Source organism: Aquila chrysaetos, chromosome 4 (assembly GCF_900496995.4).
Source record: "Aquila chrysaetos chrysaetos chromosome 4, bAquChr1.4, whole genome shotgun sequence".
Taxonomy (NCBI): domain Eukaryota; kingdom Metazoa; phylum Chordata; class Aves; order Accipitriformes; family Accipitridae; genus Aquila; species Aquila chrysaetos.
The window spans coordinates 14,943,528-14,961,618 of NC_044007.1; the positions used below are offsets into that span (position 1 = coordinate 14,943,528).

Here is an 18,091-nt window from a genome sequence, read left to right on the forward strand (position 1 = left end):
GGGCCCAGGCAGGCGTTTCGGACACCCCTCATGGGGCCCAGGCAGGCGTTTCGGACACCCCTCATGGGGCCCAGGCAGGCGTTTCGGACACCCCTCATGTGGCCCAGGCAGGCGTTTCGGACACCCCTCATGTGGCCCAGGCAGGCGTTTCGGACACCCCTCATGTGGCCCAGGCAGGCGTTTCGGACACCCCTCATGGGGCCCAGGCAGGCGTTTCGGACACCCCTCATGGGGCCCAGGCAGGCGTTTCGGACACCCCTCATGGGGCCCAGGCAGGCGTTTCGGACACCCCTCATGGGGCCCAGGCAGGCGTTTCGGACACCCCTCATGGGGCCCAGGCCTGCCTTGGCAGGTGGCCGGGCAGCCGGACACCCCTCATGTGGCCCAGGCAGGTGGCCGGGCAGCCGGACACCCCTCATGTCACCCAGGCCTGCCTTGGCAGGCGGCAGGGGCAGTGGGGCCATTCCTCGCGTTCCTGCCTCAGCAGGGAAGGGAAACCAGCAGGGAAGGGAAGCCAGGGGTGATCCTCCTTCCCCTCAGCCTCCCCCTCCCTGGCCTTTGCTTTCCAGTCAGCCCCTCTTCTGGAAACCGCCGGGGAGCGGAGCCGAAAGGAGCCCTCTTCCTCCCCGGGAAATGGCAGCCCCGGGCGGGCTCGGGGGCCCTGCCGGCGGGCGGCTGTGCTGCCGCCGGGCCCTGGGGCTCAGCCCCCAGCAGTGGTTTTTAACCGTGTCTCCCGTGAGCCTGGGACGGCGAGGGGGCTGCTGCTGTCCCCGGGGCGCGGGTGTCCCCTCCAAGCCGGCTGCTCAGGGGGGAGGAAGGGGGGACAGCCAGCCAGCCAGCCAGCCAGAGCCCAATTAAACCCTCCCCTGGCCAGCCCCTGACACTCCCTCCTGCATTTTCCAGTCTGTGGTTACAGCACTCAAAGGGTTCCATTAAGTCATCAAGTTTTACAGGTTCCTTAAAAAAAAAAAAAAGGGGGGGGGGGGGGGGGAGAGAGCGCGCGAAAGAGAAAAGTTTGGTCATGGTAGGGGATGAGTGATCAAAGCTGAGCCAAAGCTTCCTGTTACACCGGGACTATATATATATCGTGTCTTTAATGTTGGGGGATGTAAGCAGGCTGCTAGGAGACTGGAGCGGGAGCTGACTCTCTGCCTGATTTCCCAGCTCGCTGAGGTTTCTTCCACCGACCACAATGAACAAGTTCCTGTGCTGCACGCTTGTGGTAAGTCCCTTCAGAGAGGTAGATAGGCTTTAAGATGCATTACAGCTTCAGAGATCAGGCTGTAAAGACATACGGCTTTTCTTCTGGGTTTTTTTGTTTGTTTGGGTTTTTCCGGTTTTGGAGGGCGTTTTGCCTTCTCTCCGTTTTCTCGGTAAACCCTTTTCATTTCATCACGCCGAGCTTTCCCGGTGAGGTTTGGAGTGCGAGGGACATGTCCAGCTCCAGGGAGGCAGCAGGGATTTTCATCCCATTCTTAAGGTAGTGACATGATTTGCTTTTCTTTTGCCTTTTTTCCTATCTTCCTCTCTCCTTTTGTAAGGCTTCATCATACCGAGCTGACACAAAACACTGTATCTAGGGATGAATTTAGAAACTGTAGTCTGAGATGTTTGGTTATGATTTACAAAAGCTCCATCCCTGCCTGTGTAATCTCTGCTGCAGTGGCACTGGTCAGTATCTCAGATACTGGGCTGGCTTTCTTACCCGGGAAAAACACTGTGAACTCCAGAAAAAAAAAAGCACACGTGCGTGGTGCTTGTTTTGGCTTAGAAAATTCAGCTTCGTGTGCAAGAAAGTGATGTATTAGTAGCTATGTCTGTAGCTATTACAGAAAAAGTTGTGTTATTAAATCTGGTATAAGCCCCTGCTTTAATAAGTTTTTGTTTACTCGGTGATTTAGCAAGATACTTCCAGATGTAAATTTAGAGATGTTAGCAGTGCAGTAAATCCTTCAAAATGTCATTTAATCCATTTAGCCGTATGAAATTGTATATGATGTCAGATTAATTAAAACCTGCGTACAGACAGATACTGTTTAACATCTATTTGGAGGCTATTCATCTTTTGGATAAAAAAACATTCAATGAAAACCATTAAAAATAATATTCAGAGCAGGCTGTTATGCATGCCTGCACAGTAACTTGCTCCTGGGTTGTTTTGTTGAGTACAGTGGCATTAATGTTGTGGCAGAGCATTAGAACTGAGATCCATTTATTTTGAAAGCGCTTTATAAATGCAACGAGATTTCCAGGATCCGATGAGTAATGCATGTTTATTACTCTCTGTACAACTTTCTGAAAGAGCTTTTTGAGAAACAAACCCAATGTAATTAATGCTGCAAGGGAAGCAAAAATTGTCAGGCTCGTGGTCAGCAAATTGAAACACAGGACAACTTTTTCATCTCATGTATGATGTTGTGTCTTCTTTGTCTGCATGAAAGCACGGGAAGTTAATCTGGGAATTTCAGCAGTAGCCTGTTATCATCTTGGCTTCTTATCTGTGGCTGTCATAAAACAATCACATCAGTATTTTGAGTAAATGTAATGTGTCTGTTCATGTTCTCTTATAAAGTAACAGCGTTTGGTGAAGTTCAGCATAATCTTCTGGCAGATGAATCTTGGAGCTGAAATACACCAGTGGCAGAAGTACATACCAGAGCTTCATCATTCAACTCTCTTTATTATTTAAAAGCAATTTATTTGAAGTTATTGTGAAGTTTAAGTACTATCAGTGAAGTTTAAGTAATGTCAGATGTGCTGGAGCTCAGAAAAAAACGTTTTAGTGCCTGTTTTATAAGAACACTTGTAGGAGGCACAACAGCAGTTCAAAGTTACGTATGTTTGGCTCACATACCTTAAACCTAGTTTGGAGACACCATAGCTAAAAAAGACTCTTCGGACATGATGTACTTTCAGCCTTGGCCTCTTTGCTAAGGTTTCAGAAAGGGGACCTGCTGTGGTGGTGCATGCATGTACGTGTTGTTTGCTGGAACACTAAAACTGCTTACATACAGACAAGCGTTATGAAATCGGACTGAATTGAAAGAAATTCCCCAGAGCTGGATCTCGTTACTTGTCACGTAACTATCTTGACCCTTAAACTTGACCTTTCTCTATTTTGGATCTCTGGGCGCATGTGACATGCTTTTTCTGGCCTGCCTGTTGGGTTTGCTGTGTGTAGGCAGCAGTGGCTTTGCAGCCCGCGAGGGTAGGAGTTATCTTTCTGTCTGACTTTCTTTCTGTCTGTCTGCATGTGTGTTGGTTAAAAATAAAACACCAAGGTTACCAGAAGAATTTTTAAAAGATATCGTCACAATTTAAATAGCACCCACTGGTCAAATCTCACAGAAACTTTAATTTTGTTCCTTCTGTATTTAACTTTTATGCTACTAGATTTACTACTCTGATGGTGTTCCTGGAGAAAAACACCTGTTTGCACATAATACTGGACATACTGTTTCTCTAGCTAGATGGTCAGTTGGTAGTAATTCTGTTCAGTGCCAAGGCAGACTGTAGCCATGGTGGTAACATCCCAGGTTTGGGTTAGCTCTAAATCTTGCTGTCACTCTGGTGAGTAATGTTCCAAAATATGAGTTATGGAGAAGATACATCTTTTGGTGAGAAGCTGGTTAGTCTTTTCTGCTTTCTCCCTCCACAAGCTTCAAGGCAAATGTAACTCATATAAACGAAGACTTTCAGTTTAGCACTTCTTTGATAAGATGTAAACCTGCTCTTCAGCTGAATGTCATTTTCCTACCACTGAAAATGAAACAATAGTTTAGACCCCTAAATTGCTTTGTGAATGACAACTAATGGTGCCTCACAAAGTCTCTACGAGATTTGTATTGTTGACATATTGCTTTACTGACAGAGAAATGAAAACAGTGGTTGTTAGCCTCAGTTTCAAATACAGGTGGCTCCGGAGAGTCACTAGTTATATTCATTATGTAAAAGAGCAGCCTCCACTTTATAAAGCATCTGCCATACAAACGTAGGTCCCATTATGTCCAAAGTGAGTGGATTGCGTTGCAGCTGTTGGCAGAATGGTGGCACAGCTTTATAAGTTAAACTCAAACCAGCGAAAACGACTCCATTTTAGCTTTCGTTGTGTACCTGACGCTCAGCTGCGGTCTGCCGAAAGGCACTTTGTCTGGGCTGTGCTGTAAGTGAGCCTGCAGCAACTCACAGTGTAAGCAGTGCTGCATAGCTGTTGGCGCAAAGAGGTTGAATTCAGTGATTGCATGGGGAACCCCAGTGCAGCAAGGTGGGGAGGGTGAGAGTTGAGTATCTCCTAGATGGATGGGAGTCCTTTCTCCCTAGATGACAAATATTTTACAATGGTTATTTGCAATAGATGGCCATGGATCTGATCCAGCATGACACTGTCATGTACTGGATCTAGAGATACTGTTTTGATTTGATGCTAGTGATTAGGAGGACCTTGTTAATATCGTTCAGTGCTATATTTCACCACTGGGATTTCTCTGGGGTCTGTACATGATTTCAGTGAGGCATTCTGCCTAAGGGCTGAGGGTTAAGTGAAGGCCTCCTGCCTTAGCTTTGTCCAAATACTTTGTGTAGAAAGCAAAGTAGGAGAGTTGTGAGGTTTTATTTTGAACCCAATGCAAACACTAGGAGCAATCTGACAGATGCTTTGAATGATTATTTATCACGCAGGAAAATATGCTTCGGAATAGTTGTGGAATGCAAAACAGAAACAGATTTATCTTTCTCAGCAAATTAAACATTCTCCTTTGGTCTACAACCCAAAACCACAAAGCCAAGCTATATAATAATATTTTCATATGCTGAAAAGCCACTTTCTTTTCTCTCACAAAGCAGTGATTTAAGGGGATGATGCTTGAAGGATTTTTGCTTTATGTGCTTTGTCTTCCAGTTCATTTTAATTCAACAAGAAAAAGCAAGCGGCTCTTTGCCTTACATTTAAAGATGAAAGAAAAGGGCATGTACTTTTTTCATGCCCAAGATCTGAAATGAAATTTTACAATCACATTATTTCTCTTTCAAAAGCATCTTCTAAGGGCTCAAATAAATGGACTGCATAGGCCTTTTATGTTAGCATTGTGTATGCTGACATAAAGATGGTATGGAAAAATATAGCTTCAGGCCTAACGTGTTGAATGACATAATCAAAGAATTGCTTTTTAACCTTGGGTAACTCATTGAATAAGTTCTCAGTATTTACTTGCATGACACAGACTTACACTAGACTTGTATTTCAGTATTTACAGTTCATCCCAATTCCTCACACAGAGGCAGCCATCCTGAGAGGTACCCAGGATTTGGCGAGATGGATGAGGACTGAGTTATTCAGTCCTTTCAGAACTGAGCCCATGACACTAGAACTGAATTTCACCCAATAGGTTGATAGAGGTAGTTAAATGATACTAGATTTTGTTTTGGTTTTGTTCTGTTGTAATCATTTTGTTACTGATAGCATTTCATACTCATAGAACAAAAAAACCCAACCTTTGGGATTGTTTTTTTTTAAATTGAACCTTGCATTTCACTACCACTAGGAAAACATTTTGCAGTTGAGTGCACTCTGAATCAGACTAACAGTTAATTCGTTGAGATGAACAAGATACTGAGTATCGTTGGCTTCCATTGGTGTTGGAATATAAAGGATTTGCTTAGGATTTAAAATTCAAAGAAACTGCCTAGATGTTTTCAGTCTGTTCTCCAGCTCTTCCAGGAAACCAAATGGCGTATTTGCTTTCAGAAATGCATTGAGAGCTATATTTAAACTACTTGGGTATCTTGCACCTGCTTCTCAGTAAAAGGCTGTTCCCAAACTTCCTCTGATGACAGAATCCCCTTTTCATTTGCTAGCATTATCCTTTAACGGAGAAAGTTCTTCTCTCTCTGTGTGTTCACTGTCTTTCTGTACTGAATCTATAGGTACTGTTTTGACTTGCCAAGCTATTGAACAAGTCAAGATGCTCTTCAAGATGAAGCTCTCCAGTTCCTTCTAAACTTTCTGTGTACCTCTCCCAGCCTGAATTAACCTTTCCTAAACACGGATGAACAGAATTTTACGCAATCTTCTTAATGCCAGATCATGACTTTGGCCAAGTGTAGTAGCACTGATAGACACCAGCATTGGTTTTTTAAGGGTTAAAGGGTGAACGTGCTCATTACTCCTACTTCTGATTCCAGTTAACTGAAGCCAGACTTCTAGTTTCTTCCTCCTTTCAAACTGGAACATGCCTTCTTTTCCAGCAAGAGCAAAACAGGCCAGTGCCAGCACGATTATGGGAGAAATCCTGCTTTCTATGAAGCTTTTGGGAAGACCAGTGTTCAGAACTAGTAAGTTCTGATCACAGCATTTTCATGTGCTCAGATAGTGCTGTTTCTTACAGCAGAGATTCAGGTGTTTAGTACATAGCCCACATTTAAGTACAGGCATCCAGGTCAATCAGAGGTTTTATGTGGCTGAGAATCTGCTACCAAGTTAGTCATAGCATAGTTTAGGAGGAGAAATGTCAGGAATGACATAAAATGCATTTAATTACTATTTTAATTTGATTTTGGAACATGCTTTTGAAGGGCCTTTCCTGATCATCCTTATTTACTGTATTTTATGTTTGCACATCAGAGCAGACTTGGAGTGCACAAAGTGGATTTACAAAAGTAAACTGGATTGATGAAAGTAAATCCAGAGACAGACTCCAGAGATGCACCAGATGTACTTTAAGCACTAATGCACGCTCAGTCCATGACAGCCAACTGAAGTTAGTCCAAAATATCCCCTCTGAATCACGCATAACGTGGATGTCAGGTGCGCGGCACCATTGTTTTGCTCTACAACTCTGCTGTAACAGGTGATCCAACTTGCTAATGTAAGCACGAATTCAGTGTGTCTTAGGCCAGGAGAAAGGACAATTTAGTGACGTTCCCCTTTAGCTTATTCTGTGAGCTGGGGGACAAGAAGAGTCTTTTCATTCTGTTTGTGCCAAGTTGCTGCAGTAAAATTAGTAAAAATTATACTTAATGACCTTCTACCATTCTTCCTGTATTTCTGCAAAACTTCTGACAAACAGATTGCTTTACTTTGGCACTTAATGTAGGTTCAGAGATAACTTCTGATTTTCAGGTTGCATATGAATATTCAGAATACTCATGTGTGCTAGGTGTTTTCAGTATGCATAAAAGACAATCTTGCAGATGTATTCTCTTAAGTATTCTTAAGGCGCTTACAGTAGTCTTATGAAGAAGTGTGGTATTGGGGATTGGAGTCTAGAAATGTACTTAACAACATTCTAATGGCTGTACTGTGTCTAAGAAAAAAATAATCCAGAAAAAAATGCCCTAAAAAGCCTCATATGCTGTCTATGGCAGGGGTTGATAACTGATGCATAGAGGAGATGGAAGGAAAAGGCAGAAAAAGAGTGATATTTTTCCAAAACACTCCTCCAGACTCCAGAAATTTGTGGTTTGGGATTTCCTGATCAAAAGATGATGTTTATGTTTGATAGCCCTTTATTATTTTCTTCCATTACTATGTCAAGTAACATTTTGAACTCAACCATTTACAATGTCCTGTGGCAATGAGTTGCACAGCTCACTGTACTAGTAGGATCATAGCAGTCAAACAGTAATAGTAATCTAGCTGTATGTTGAAAATTATGTATAAAATGTTCTGGTAAAATACTGAGATATTGATTGCATATATAGCTTTAGTTTGACTGAAGAATCTTTTGTCATAATTGTTTACTAAATAAGAGTTGGATCCTGCATACATACGGCTCAGTCACTGATTGATGGATTACTGCGGCTACAAAATGTGTGCTTCTGGGAAAGAAGGGAAGACAGGTGTGATGCTCTTTTCTTTTAAAAACACAAAGAAAAAATAAAATGCAAAGACCAATTGTCCTTTTAGTGATGCTGATTTATTAATCCTATTATTATGCTTATTGGTTATGCTCATTTAGATTAATAGTATTATGGTTGCCATTAATAGTTATGGTACTTCCAAGGGCAAAACTTCACATGGTCTCACACACATATTGTTCAAGTATTTTTTTTTTTCAATCTTTTAAATCAGTTCCTCTCAAATTGTGTTGAATTGTTTTCAATTTTTATCAGCTTGCTTCACATAGCTGTAGGTTCTTCAGGAAGCAAGTGCCTCCATTTTTCGCTACAAAACCCCATGCTCTCATACCCTGATTATTGAATTTGAATTATTTTTAATCCTGAATCATCCCCTGCAGCAAAACTTCTCACTTGCCTTATATATGATTTCCAATGTAAATGGTTGAGTAAGGAAAATAGAGAAGAATCTTGTTGTTGCTCCTGCATGTTGCAGAGGGGAGTTGAGCAGTCATGAAATGGTCCACCTAACCGTTCAGCACGTGAAAATGTGTCACCAAGGGCAGAGGCATGACCCAGAGGAGCAGGTTCTGCTGCAGTGACATCTTGGGATTTGCTGTGAGCTGTGCATTGTAGAGCAGGAAAACTGGCGTTTCTGCACAAGGACTTGCTGCCCAGATGTCTGGTTGCTGTCCCTAATCATTTTCACAGTGTCAGATTTTCATCTATGTTGGGTATTGTCTTGTGTTCCCACAGACATCTGCATGAAATGTGGGTTGATGCTTGTCTTTGTAGCGCATGTACTGCATGTTGCAGTTTCTTATGTTCTGCGAAGGGAACGCGTGTGTCCATGCAAGTCTTGGACTCTGGGATGCTGTATTATCTATTACTGAATAAAAAATGTAGAAGAAAACCTGACTGTTCACATCAACAATTAATGGGATTACCAGGACTTCCTTATTGCTAGAGTAATAGCTGTAGATTTACCAAGGGTTGGTGCATTTTTCATCAATGGAAAGCCATTCACTATTAAAAAATGTGCTGCACCCTCTTGTTAAATAGTTCTCATGGAACAGATCCAGTCATTTAAGAAAAATGGAGCGGTACATCAAACTTCAATGACTAATAAGGAATTTCTCACAATGGAAAAGATTATGCATTGAGACCACAAGAAAAAGTGGGGTCTCCACCTGTAGAAATCACGGATCGGACAAGTTACAGGACTTAGTCAAGGGTAACTAGAAGAGGCTGTAGGGAATATCCGTACGATCTGCATTTCATTCTTTAGCCTGTCTAAGAATAGCTGTATAAAAGTGGATTCATAGGCAACAGAAGAATGCACTTAAGAATATTTTCTTAAGCAGTAAGAGTTCCTAATTTAGGCACCTAATATTACTTGGTGCAAATGCTGTGACTTGTGTTAATGCAGATGAACAATTAAATTGTCCTTTCCAACCTTAATAAGACTATCACTTAAGAAGTGCCATGCTGTGGCAGAAGTGAGGCCCTTAAATGAAGCCTCTTTAGGAAGTATAGCGTCTAAATGAATAAAAAGAGTTAATTCCACTTACACTTTGGGGACATCTGCATTGGAAAAGAGGAAAAATACCTTCTTGAAATTGAATTGGCAACTCTGTATTAGCTGACTGGGATTAAAATAGCAACAAAGACAAGTCAGTTGGATCTGTAATTTGAATGGATACATAGGAAAAAAATCTTCATTCAGAGTGAGTTTACTTCATCTTTATAAAATGTCCAGGTTTTAGAAGAGAAGCGACACATTGGTCATGCAGTGCTGGGACAGAGCCAGGTTTTCAGTGGGGAGAGTGAGCTGCCAGTGGACCCTGTGGGGCTTGGGGTGGTACGTAGAGAGTAAACCCAAGAGTTATTTCTTTTTAATAGGCTGGTGGAATCACAGAACCAGATTTTCAGTTACAAGACCAAAATGATGCCATATGGAGGTTGTCTGTGCAGAAGGGCAGGGTCATCTCAGGTTGCTAGAACCCAAATTGCACCAGCAAAGCAGACTGTTGCAGGAAGCAGAAGGAGCGTAGCAGTCATGACGTGTGCCAGTACTGAACCAGGTCCTCAGGACAGCTGTAGGCCTGTGGTTTTAGATAGGAATTGAAAGCATTAGACTGGCCTCTTCCAGCTTGTGCAATTAAGTCCTTAATGTACCCTTCATAAACTGCAGCATTCTTTACCTCTGTCTGAAGCTGCATCTTCATACTTGACATAGCTGCCACGTTTTATCCCCAGAGCTGCTGCATTTCAGTGCAAGATTAAATGGAAGGCATTAAAAAGTAACCTATGTTGTTCTGGCCATTCGTTGCTGGTAAAAAGAAATACTATAAGGAGTCACCTTTAAAGGTATCTGTGGTAATGGTGCAGTACACTGCTCAGATTTGTATGCTCAGATACCATTTCTTTTGCATCTGAAGTACTTGATACTTAAGAGCACAGGAGTGCATAATCCCCACCTTGCTGTGCATCGCATGAAACTAATAGGCCAGGTTCTCTGGTGCCAGGCGGTAAAAGATCATTGCCCAGTGATATTACAAGGGTGTAAATGGGAGAAGAACAGGATCTACATCTCTGGAAGAACAAGGAAATGCTTTCGTTGGGAAGATTTGCTGGATAAGATCCTAAAATTTTCCCATTCGAAGATAGACATGGGAGAGTCCGGAAGCTGGCTAATATTTTATAAATTCCTAACGCAAACATTTTTTTGAAGGTAGCGACATGATTAGACTCATAAACTCATTAAAATGTAGGTTTCATTGTGACCACGGTGCTCCCCAGAACTAAAGCGAGCAATGTTTTATTTTCCTGTTGCTAGCTCTTGGACATTTCTATTAAGTGGACCATCCAGGACGACTCTCCGCCCAAGTATCCCCACTACGACCCAGGGACATCTCGTCAACTGCTGTGTGACCAGTGCCCTCCTGGGAGCTACGTAAAGCAGCACTGTACAGCCACCAGCCCGACGCAGTGTGCCCCGTGTCCGGATCAGTACTACGCCGAAGAGTGGAACAGTAACGATGAATGCCAGTACTGCAGCGCCGTTTGCAAAGAGCTGCAGTACATCAAGCAGGAGTGCACCAGCACACAGAAACGCATCTGTGAGTGCGTCGAAGGCAGATACCTGGAGCTCGAGTTTTGTTTAAAGCACAAGGAGTGTCCTCCCGGATTCGGCGTTGCACAGCCAGGTATGTACTGCTTGTCAACACACAGACTTAATTAAAGCTCTGCCACACATCGACGACTTGTGGCAGTTACAAGATTAGGAAAGAGGCTCGTCCAGATGAAATTATAGGACAGTAAATTGTAAAGCCAATTGAACCTGTTCCTAGTCTGCATCATTTGGACTGTAGCCAAAGGAACATTTCTCAGTGGAATACCCTGCTCCTACTGTAATATATAACTTAATGGCAGTAGCAAATGTAGCAAATTGCACTCTAATGAGAAACATGATGGATTGCATCTTTTAAAGGAACATTATCTGGAATGTAGTATTTGTGTATATGATAAATAATAATGTTTTTCATTTTGAAATCTGCTGTTGCAAGCAACTGTATATCTTGACAAACACCAGGAGCACTACGTGTTTGACACTGAGTGTATAATTATAACAATATTAATATAGCTCTAGCATCACAGCAATATGTGGTAATAATTAATTAACAGCATCCTAAGTGGAACTCTTAGGGAAACTGTTACTATTATCAAACAAACAACTGTTTCTTTGTCAAGCAGGCTGGCATTGTGCTGTATGTCTGGTGGGGATACAGAGCGAAGCGATGCTTTTCAGTGGAGTGTATTCTTCATTTAAGACAACATAAATTGTTAAACCAATAATAAGTTCTTCTCTCAAAACAAAATACATCATTTATCATTTGGCAAATGTCATGGCCCAGTTTAGCTCTGGTATTTAATACAGCCTGAAAGAATTGTAAGCTGTCATTGTACCAGAGATTGATAACTGCCTGGAGAAGAGGAAGGAAATACGGAAAATCAAAGCATCTCAGGCTGAAACCCGTAGACAACCAATCTCCAGACTACAGAATTACTTCCCTAGGAATTACGTATATACAGTGAGAAACACAAGGGCTGGCCTGTACATTTTAAAGCTATGCTGAATGACAGGTTGGGAGTCCTTTCTTGGATTATGAACATCTCGTTGGAGAATAACTTTGACGTAAGGAGTAATGTCACTGCTGTAGCTGCTCACTAGTCCCTGAGTAATTGGTTAACTAAGCATTACCCTGACGCCCTTGCCACTGTTAAGCATTTCCGCTGGCAGGTACCGCATTTCCATATTATAAACCTTCATTAACCTAAATCGTTATACCCAGGGGCTTGGGTTAATGAGGTTCCACTGTACCTCAGCAGCAAGTCAAAAGGGGCCAGAAACAAAGTTCTCAGAAAGCCCGTTTGGGAGATGAACAAAGAAGTATAAATTGCCTGAGCAACCAGCCTGCTGCATCCCTGTGAGCACAGTGAAACCATGGCAGGCAAATTTGAATCCCTCAGTTCAAAATGAAACAAACTTTGGAAGAAGATAAATTGTTGCGTCGTGTAATATATTGGAAAGTTGGTTTCCAAAAGACCATCAGAGTAAACCAGCTAAACCCAAGCAGACCTCAAACAAGGAATGAAAACATTGTAAAAATAATTGCATCCCCCTGTGTCAATAGTCAGTTTTTGAGGTGAGGCATCGACTAAAAATTTAATAAGCATGGACCACACTGTAGTCCTGCTTTCTGCCATATGATAGCCTTGAACTTTGTAACAATGTAAATTCAGGTGAAATAAAACCTAAGTGTAGAAAAATATGCTTCCACTGCCACACAGGGAGATGTTATGGTCCAGTGTCTTATTCAAAGCTTAAAGCATTAGAAATCTGTTTCCCCACTGCCAGTCGCTCATGATTACGTTGGGCAGATCACTTTACTTTGGTAGTCCCCTTTTGTGAGTGCAGATTAAGGTTTTGTTCCTTTCTGCCGTGGTCGGCCCTGTACATGGCAGAGTTTTTAGCCGCAACGCGCTGGGGAAGCAGTGCTGCTACGAGGCAGCACTATCTCCCCGGCAGCGGCTGTGGTTTCCCTGAGGAGAATGGGGGATTCCAGGCGAATTGGAGGGAGCGGCGGAAGGGTGGCTGGGCTGCGGCGGTTTGTGCCCTGAACAAGAGCGGCCAGATAAGCAGCAAAGAAGCTGGCAAAGCTGGGAGGTGGCTTTCTGCTCAACCCTGAGAACGCTGATGTATTACCCGGTTTATTTCCCTCTTGTGCTGCAAAGGTTATATGGGAAGTTCTGAGCAGAACGATGTGCTGTTTGCAGGAACTCTCCTTTCTTCCCCTTCCTGACTGCCAGAGCACAACAGCAGCATGTCTGTAGCAGGGAAAGTTGCTAAAAATTCAGATGTCTCAGAAAAGCTAATTGCTGCTCGCTCAGGTGCAAGTGTTGGCTGGAGTTTTGTACAGCCCAGAGCCGCTGGCAGTGCACATTGTGCAAGAAAATGCAAGGGGAGACACTGTTGCTGCAGGTTGGGTGCTGGCTGCTGGAAGCAGAGGATTTTGGGAGGCTTGGCAATATACAGGGTCTCTGATTTTTCGGCTGCACAACAACTAAAAACTTGGCCTTTTTTTTTCACTTGTCTGATGAAGGAAGTGCTAGGTCAGGTGTATGCGAGTATTATTCCTTATTTCACAGGTGGTTGAAAACTTCAGATTTGTACTCTCTTTTCTCTAAGGAAATGCCCCAAATAAATAAAATTTACTTAAAAGCTAGTATTAAAATAAGCATCCACATGTAAATACTTCCAAAATACACTAGATGGAGGCATTTTCTTATTCAAATATAGTTTCCAATTATTTCCATAAAAATTTAAGCATGTGCTTAAGTTCATATTCAGTAATGCAATATTAGATATTAGACTTTAGGCACTTGCTTAAATGTTGGCTGAATAAAGATGAATTAGGAGGGAATATACAGCAGTTATTGGTGCTGTCATTTTTCTGCCACTGGTGGTTAGACTGTTTGCATTGTTTCAGATTTCATACAATAATTTTCTTCCTCTTTGTCAATGTGATAGAACCATATATTGTCATTCTGTTGTATCATATATTTGATTCTGAAGTAAAACTATGCCTTACGAAAGTAAAACAGCAAGCAAAACATATGTATGTATATTAAATATTTTTACTAGATTGTATGATTTGCTTTCTTTGCTTTTAATAATATTGTATTCAAGCCCAGAAAAAAGTTCAGAAATGTTACTGAAATTCTATTTTCCTGTATAATTTAATATTTGAGGAGGGAAAGTACTTTTCAGAGGGTCTTTAGTTTGTATTTAGTTGGGTTATATTTTTAGCTAGAACTAAAGTAACCCATTCAAGCAAGGTTCTGGGCAGATATTACAGAGTACAATTTAAAGCAGTTTCCTGTGCCATTTAATTATTTTACAGAATATTTGTACAGTTGAAGGATGAAGGTCAGACATTATGTAATGTCTGAATAGACTCAAGTAATTACTGATTTAAAGATATTACTTTACTAAATTACTGATTTAATCAGTAATTACTGATTTTAAAGTTGGTAACAAGTGTATGTAAGAGTACTATTTACTCTATTACTCCAGCAGGAACATCATTCTCTTAAAGAAACTTTTTTGGTTTTAAAAATTAATATTTTTTTTTCTACATGTGATTCCTTCATAGATCAGAAATATGAAAAGCAGAAGCATGACAATTTGGAGAGGAATATTTTCTTTTATTTTTGTATTCTTGTATTTTTTTTTCACAGTTGAGGTTATAGTAATTGGATGCATTGTTTTTCTGTTTCCATAGGTACCCCTGAGAGTGACACTGTATGTAAGCGATGTCCAGAAGGATTTTTCTCAAATGAAACATCATCCAAAGCAGCCTGTCTAAAACACACAAACTGTAGTGCACTGGGTTTCAAAATAGCATTGAAGGGAAATGCAGTTCGTGACAACGTCTGTCAGGAAAATACAGATACGACACCTCAAAAATGTGGAATAGGTGTGTATCCTATTAAGGAAGAGTGCTCTGAAAACATACCTTTAATTATAGTTAAAATTAATGTATCAGCATTTATGATAAAAATATCTAGCTTGTTAGCCATTTGCCTGCTACAGTGATGGCCATAGTAGAGTTTCAATTATTGTAGGTCAGACCAAATGGAACTCAGGCACAGAGAGCAGCAGCACTATAAAGACTGCTTCTTAGTTTGTTTTTTAAACATTTCTTCTTATCATCTTTGCTGCTTGCTCTTTTTTTCTGAGGCAGGCAGGGTGACAGATCAGAACAATTGACATACTCTTTTTCTCATTTCAGATGTAACCCTGTGCGAGGAAGCTTTGTTCAGGTTTGCTGTTCCTACTCAGCTCACACCTAACTGGCTGAACATACTAGCAGACAGTTTGCCTGGAACAAAGGTTAGCACAGAAAATATCGAAAAGATTAAACAAAGGCACAGTTCTCAAGAGCAGACCTTCCAGCTTTTGAAATTATGGAAGCAGCAAAACAAAGAACAGGATATGGTCAAGAAGATTATTCAAGGTACCTTATTTTGATAGCATGTATATTAAAAGCAACCTTCTAAATGGCACTTTAAAAATTGGTTGGGTTCAAATACCTCATGGTGATTTGTTATACTCTGAGGAGGACCTGCAGGGCCTGACTGAGATTTATCGATACCGTAAGCACAGTGAAGTCTAGGGTAAACAGGAAGACAATTCAGCTTCTCCTCATCAGCCAAGGACTGAATTCTTCCCAGACTTGTAGCCCCCTTTGGAGCACGTGTGGTGTCACAGCCAAGATCCCCTTTTGAGACTGTGCAACGTATGAAGAATTTTGATCAAGTGGGGAAAATGTTTCCCACTGTTACATCTGAGCGGTGGCTGTTGATGTTAGAGGGAGCTGGATGCCTGCAACTGAGAGTGCAATTTGTTTTCTGTAAAGTGGAGATTGACAGCTCAGACTAGGGCATCTATTCACGGAATGGGGACGCATGGGAGTGAGGAATACACCAACAGGCTTTCCCTTCTTTTTCCCTTCTGGTACCTATTTGTCATGCCAATTTACCGCTTTGTTCATGCTGAATCTGCCAAGACAGGTGTCAAAGGTGAAATAGTGCTGCAATGCTAACACCAAGGTTTTTATGAGAGTCAGGCCAACTCTTCATGTAAGCCACCATCAACAACCGCCACATTTGAACAACGTTTTGTCCACTCAGAATAGATTTGAGAATTGCTGCAGAAATGTTTTTTTTTTTCCCCTCTCCTTTTTAGCATGTATGCTTACGTCAGACAGCAAAGTGTCTAGAATATTTCAAAAACCAAAATGACTATTTTAGCAAAGCTTGCCTAGACATTTCTGAAGAAGAAGAGCAAAATTTTCATTCAGTGGAACCAAATATTAGGAGTCCTATCACATACACAAAACTTTTTACAAGTTAAATGAAACAAGCATATAGCAATAAATACTTGCTATGAAGTTTGTAATTTGGGGCTGTTCATATTTGCAAAGTTAATTAAATTCTTAAGTGCTTTTCATAATTGGAGCCTAAAAAAAAGCATTGCTGACCGAGTTTTTTGGAAAAAAGTAAAAAAAAAAATTGGGAAGGAATATTCACCTTGAAATTTTGGAAGTTTTTTTGCAGGCCATGGTAAAGTTGTAATGCATTGTACTTACCTCTCTTTTCTTTTTGCTTTATATAGATATCGATCTTTGCGAAAATAGTGTCTTAAAGCATATTGGCCACCATCCGAACCTCACCTTTGAACATCTCAACACACTGATGGGAAGCTTACCAGGCAAGAAAGTGGGAAAGGAAGATATCGAGCGCACAATGAAACTATGTCAACCTACAGAGCAAGTTCTGAAGCTTCTCAATCTGTGGAGAATAAAGAATGGCGACCAAGACACTATTAAAGGTTTAATGTATGGACTGAAGCACTTGAAAACATACCACTTTCCAAAGCGAACCATCCAAAGTCTGAAGAAGGTGATCAAGTTTCTTCACAGATTTACAATGTATAGATTATACCAGAAACTCTTTTTAGAAATGATAGGGAACCAAGTTAAATCAGTGAAAGTAAGGTGTGTCTAATTCAAGATATTTTTCATTCTCCACTGACTATTTTTCCCTAATTACTGCCAGCAGTAATTAAACTGGAACGTTGTTTCCCTACATTATGTCTTACTATTTATAGAAATGCCTGACTGGAATAGCTCTAAGTCTTTTGCAGTGTTTTTGGAGGTTTTTTTTTTAATAAAATCACTTTTGTAAAAGCTATTAACCTGTTGATAACACTAAGAGCCTGATTCTGCATTTTTGCACATTCAGAGTTGAAAAGCCCCACTATAGTCACTAGATGAGAAAAGAATGCCGGACCAGGCTCTACTACAGTATTTGCTATTTATATTCTTCAAAGAATAAACATTTTTGTTGTACATATTTATTAAGTTAAATGGAAATTGTATGAGACTGAATTTTAGGAAGAGAAATGAGAAGCACACTGTATATTTTCTAGTTAAACAAAAATGATCCCATATATTTTTCTGGCAAAATTTTGTAGCATGCTCTAAGAGTTATTAATTTCTTTACATTTTGTATTTAAAAAGGTATTATTGCTTAGTTTTATTTGTATAAGTTGTGGTATCTTTTGGTAGGGATGTTTTAATTTATCCAATGATTTTAACTCAAATACAGTGAAAATATAGTGTATGATGTGACCTGAATATTTAAATATTCTGTGAGGAAGTGAATGTACCATATTTAAGAAGCTGGATTTTTATATAGAATTTCATAATCTTATTTTATAAAACAATTAAATTTTTCAGTTTGCTTTTTGACTGGTGTTTTACTCTTGACTCTGAAGTAGGAACTAATAACAAAGACAGACCATGTGGATTTCACGCCTTATCTTGGGCTTGGCTCTCTGCTACTCCCTGTCTGGTCTAGTAGTTAATATGTGAGCCAAGTAAATATTGACCGGCACTGGATTTTCATGGTCACTGTACAGGTGTAAAAAGGTAAAAAGTGTTAAAGGTTCTAGTTCAGAGGGCCCACGCGGTTGCGATACAACTGATTACAACTCCATAGATGCATTTGGCCGAGCATCCCTCTTGGCCCAGTGTCATTCTTGGAGAGCTCACAACCTTTGCCCTAACCACAGCTTGTAATTTCATGGCGGAGAGATGATGCACGGCCCTGACAGGCTTGGAAAGCC

The 18,091-nt window shown here is 41.0% G+C and overlaps 1 protein-coding gene across 1 annotated transcript; it reads left to right on the plus strand.

The window, feature by feature from the left end:
- Window positions 1–940: 940 nt before the first annotated feature.
- Window positions 941–17,714, plus strand: TNFRSF11B (TNF receptor superfamily member 11b). The gene is made up of 5 exons (XM_030012064.2): window positions 941–1,222; window positions 10,673–11,042; window positions 14,682–14,876; window positions 15,192–15,416; window positions 16,577–17,714. The coding sequence occupies exons 1-5, from the start codon at window positions 1,193–1,195 to the stop codon at window positions 16,966–16,968; spliced, it is 1,212 nt and encodes a 403-aa protein (XP_029867924.1). The 5' UTR covers window positions 941–1,192; the 3' UTR covers window positions 16,969–17,714.
- Window positions 17,715–18,091: the final 377 nt, after the last annotated feature.

Bases quoted from the DNA above. Each gene is read 5' to 3' on its own strand.
- TNFRSF11B (XM_030012064.2), top strand. From the start codon at position 1,193: ATGAACAAGTTCCTGTGCTGCACGCTTGTG. The intron at 11,043-14,681 runs GTATGTACTGCT...CTGTTTCCATAG, and splicing joins ATTCGGCGTTGCACAGCCAG to GTACCCCTGAGAGTGACACT. The intron at 15,417-16,576 runs GTACCTTATTTT...TGCTTTATATAG, and splicing joins GGTCAAGAAGATTATTCAAG to ATATCGATCTTTGCGAAAAT.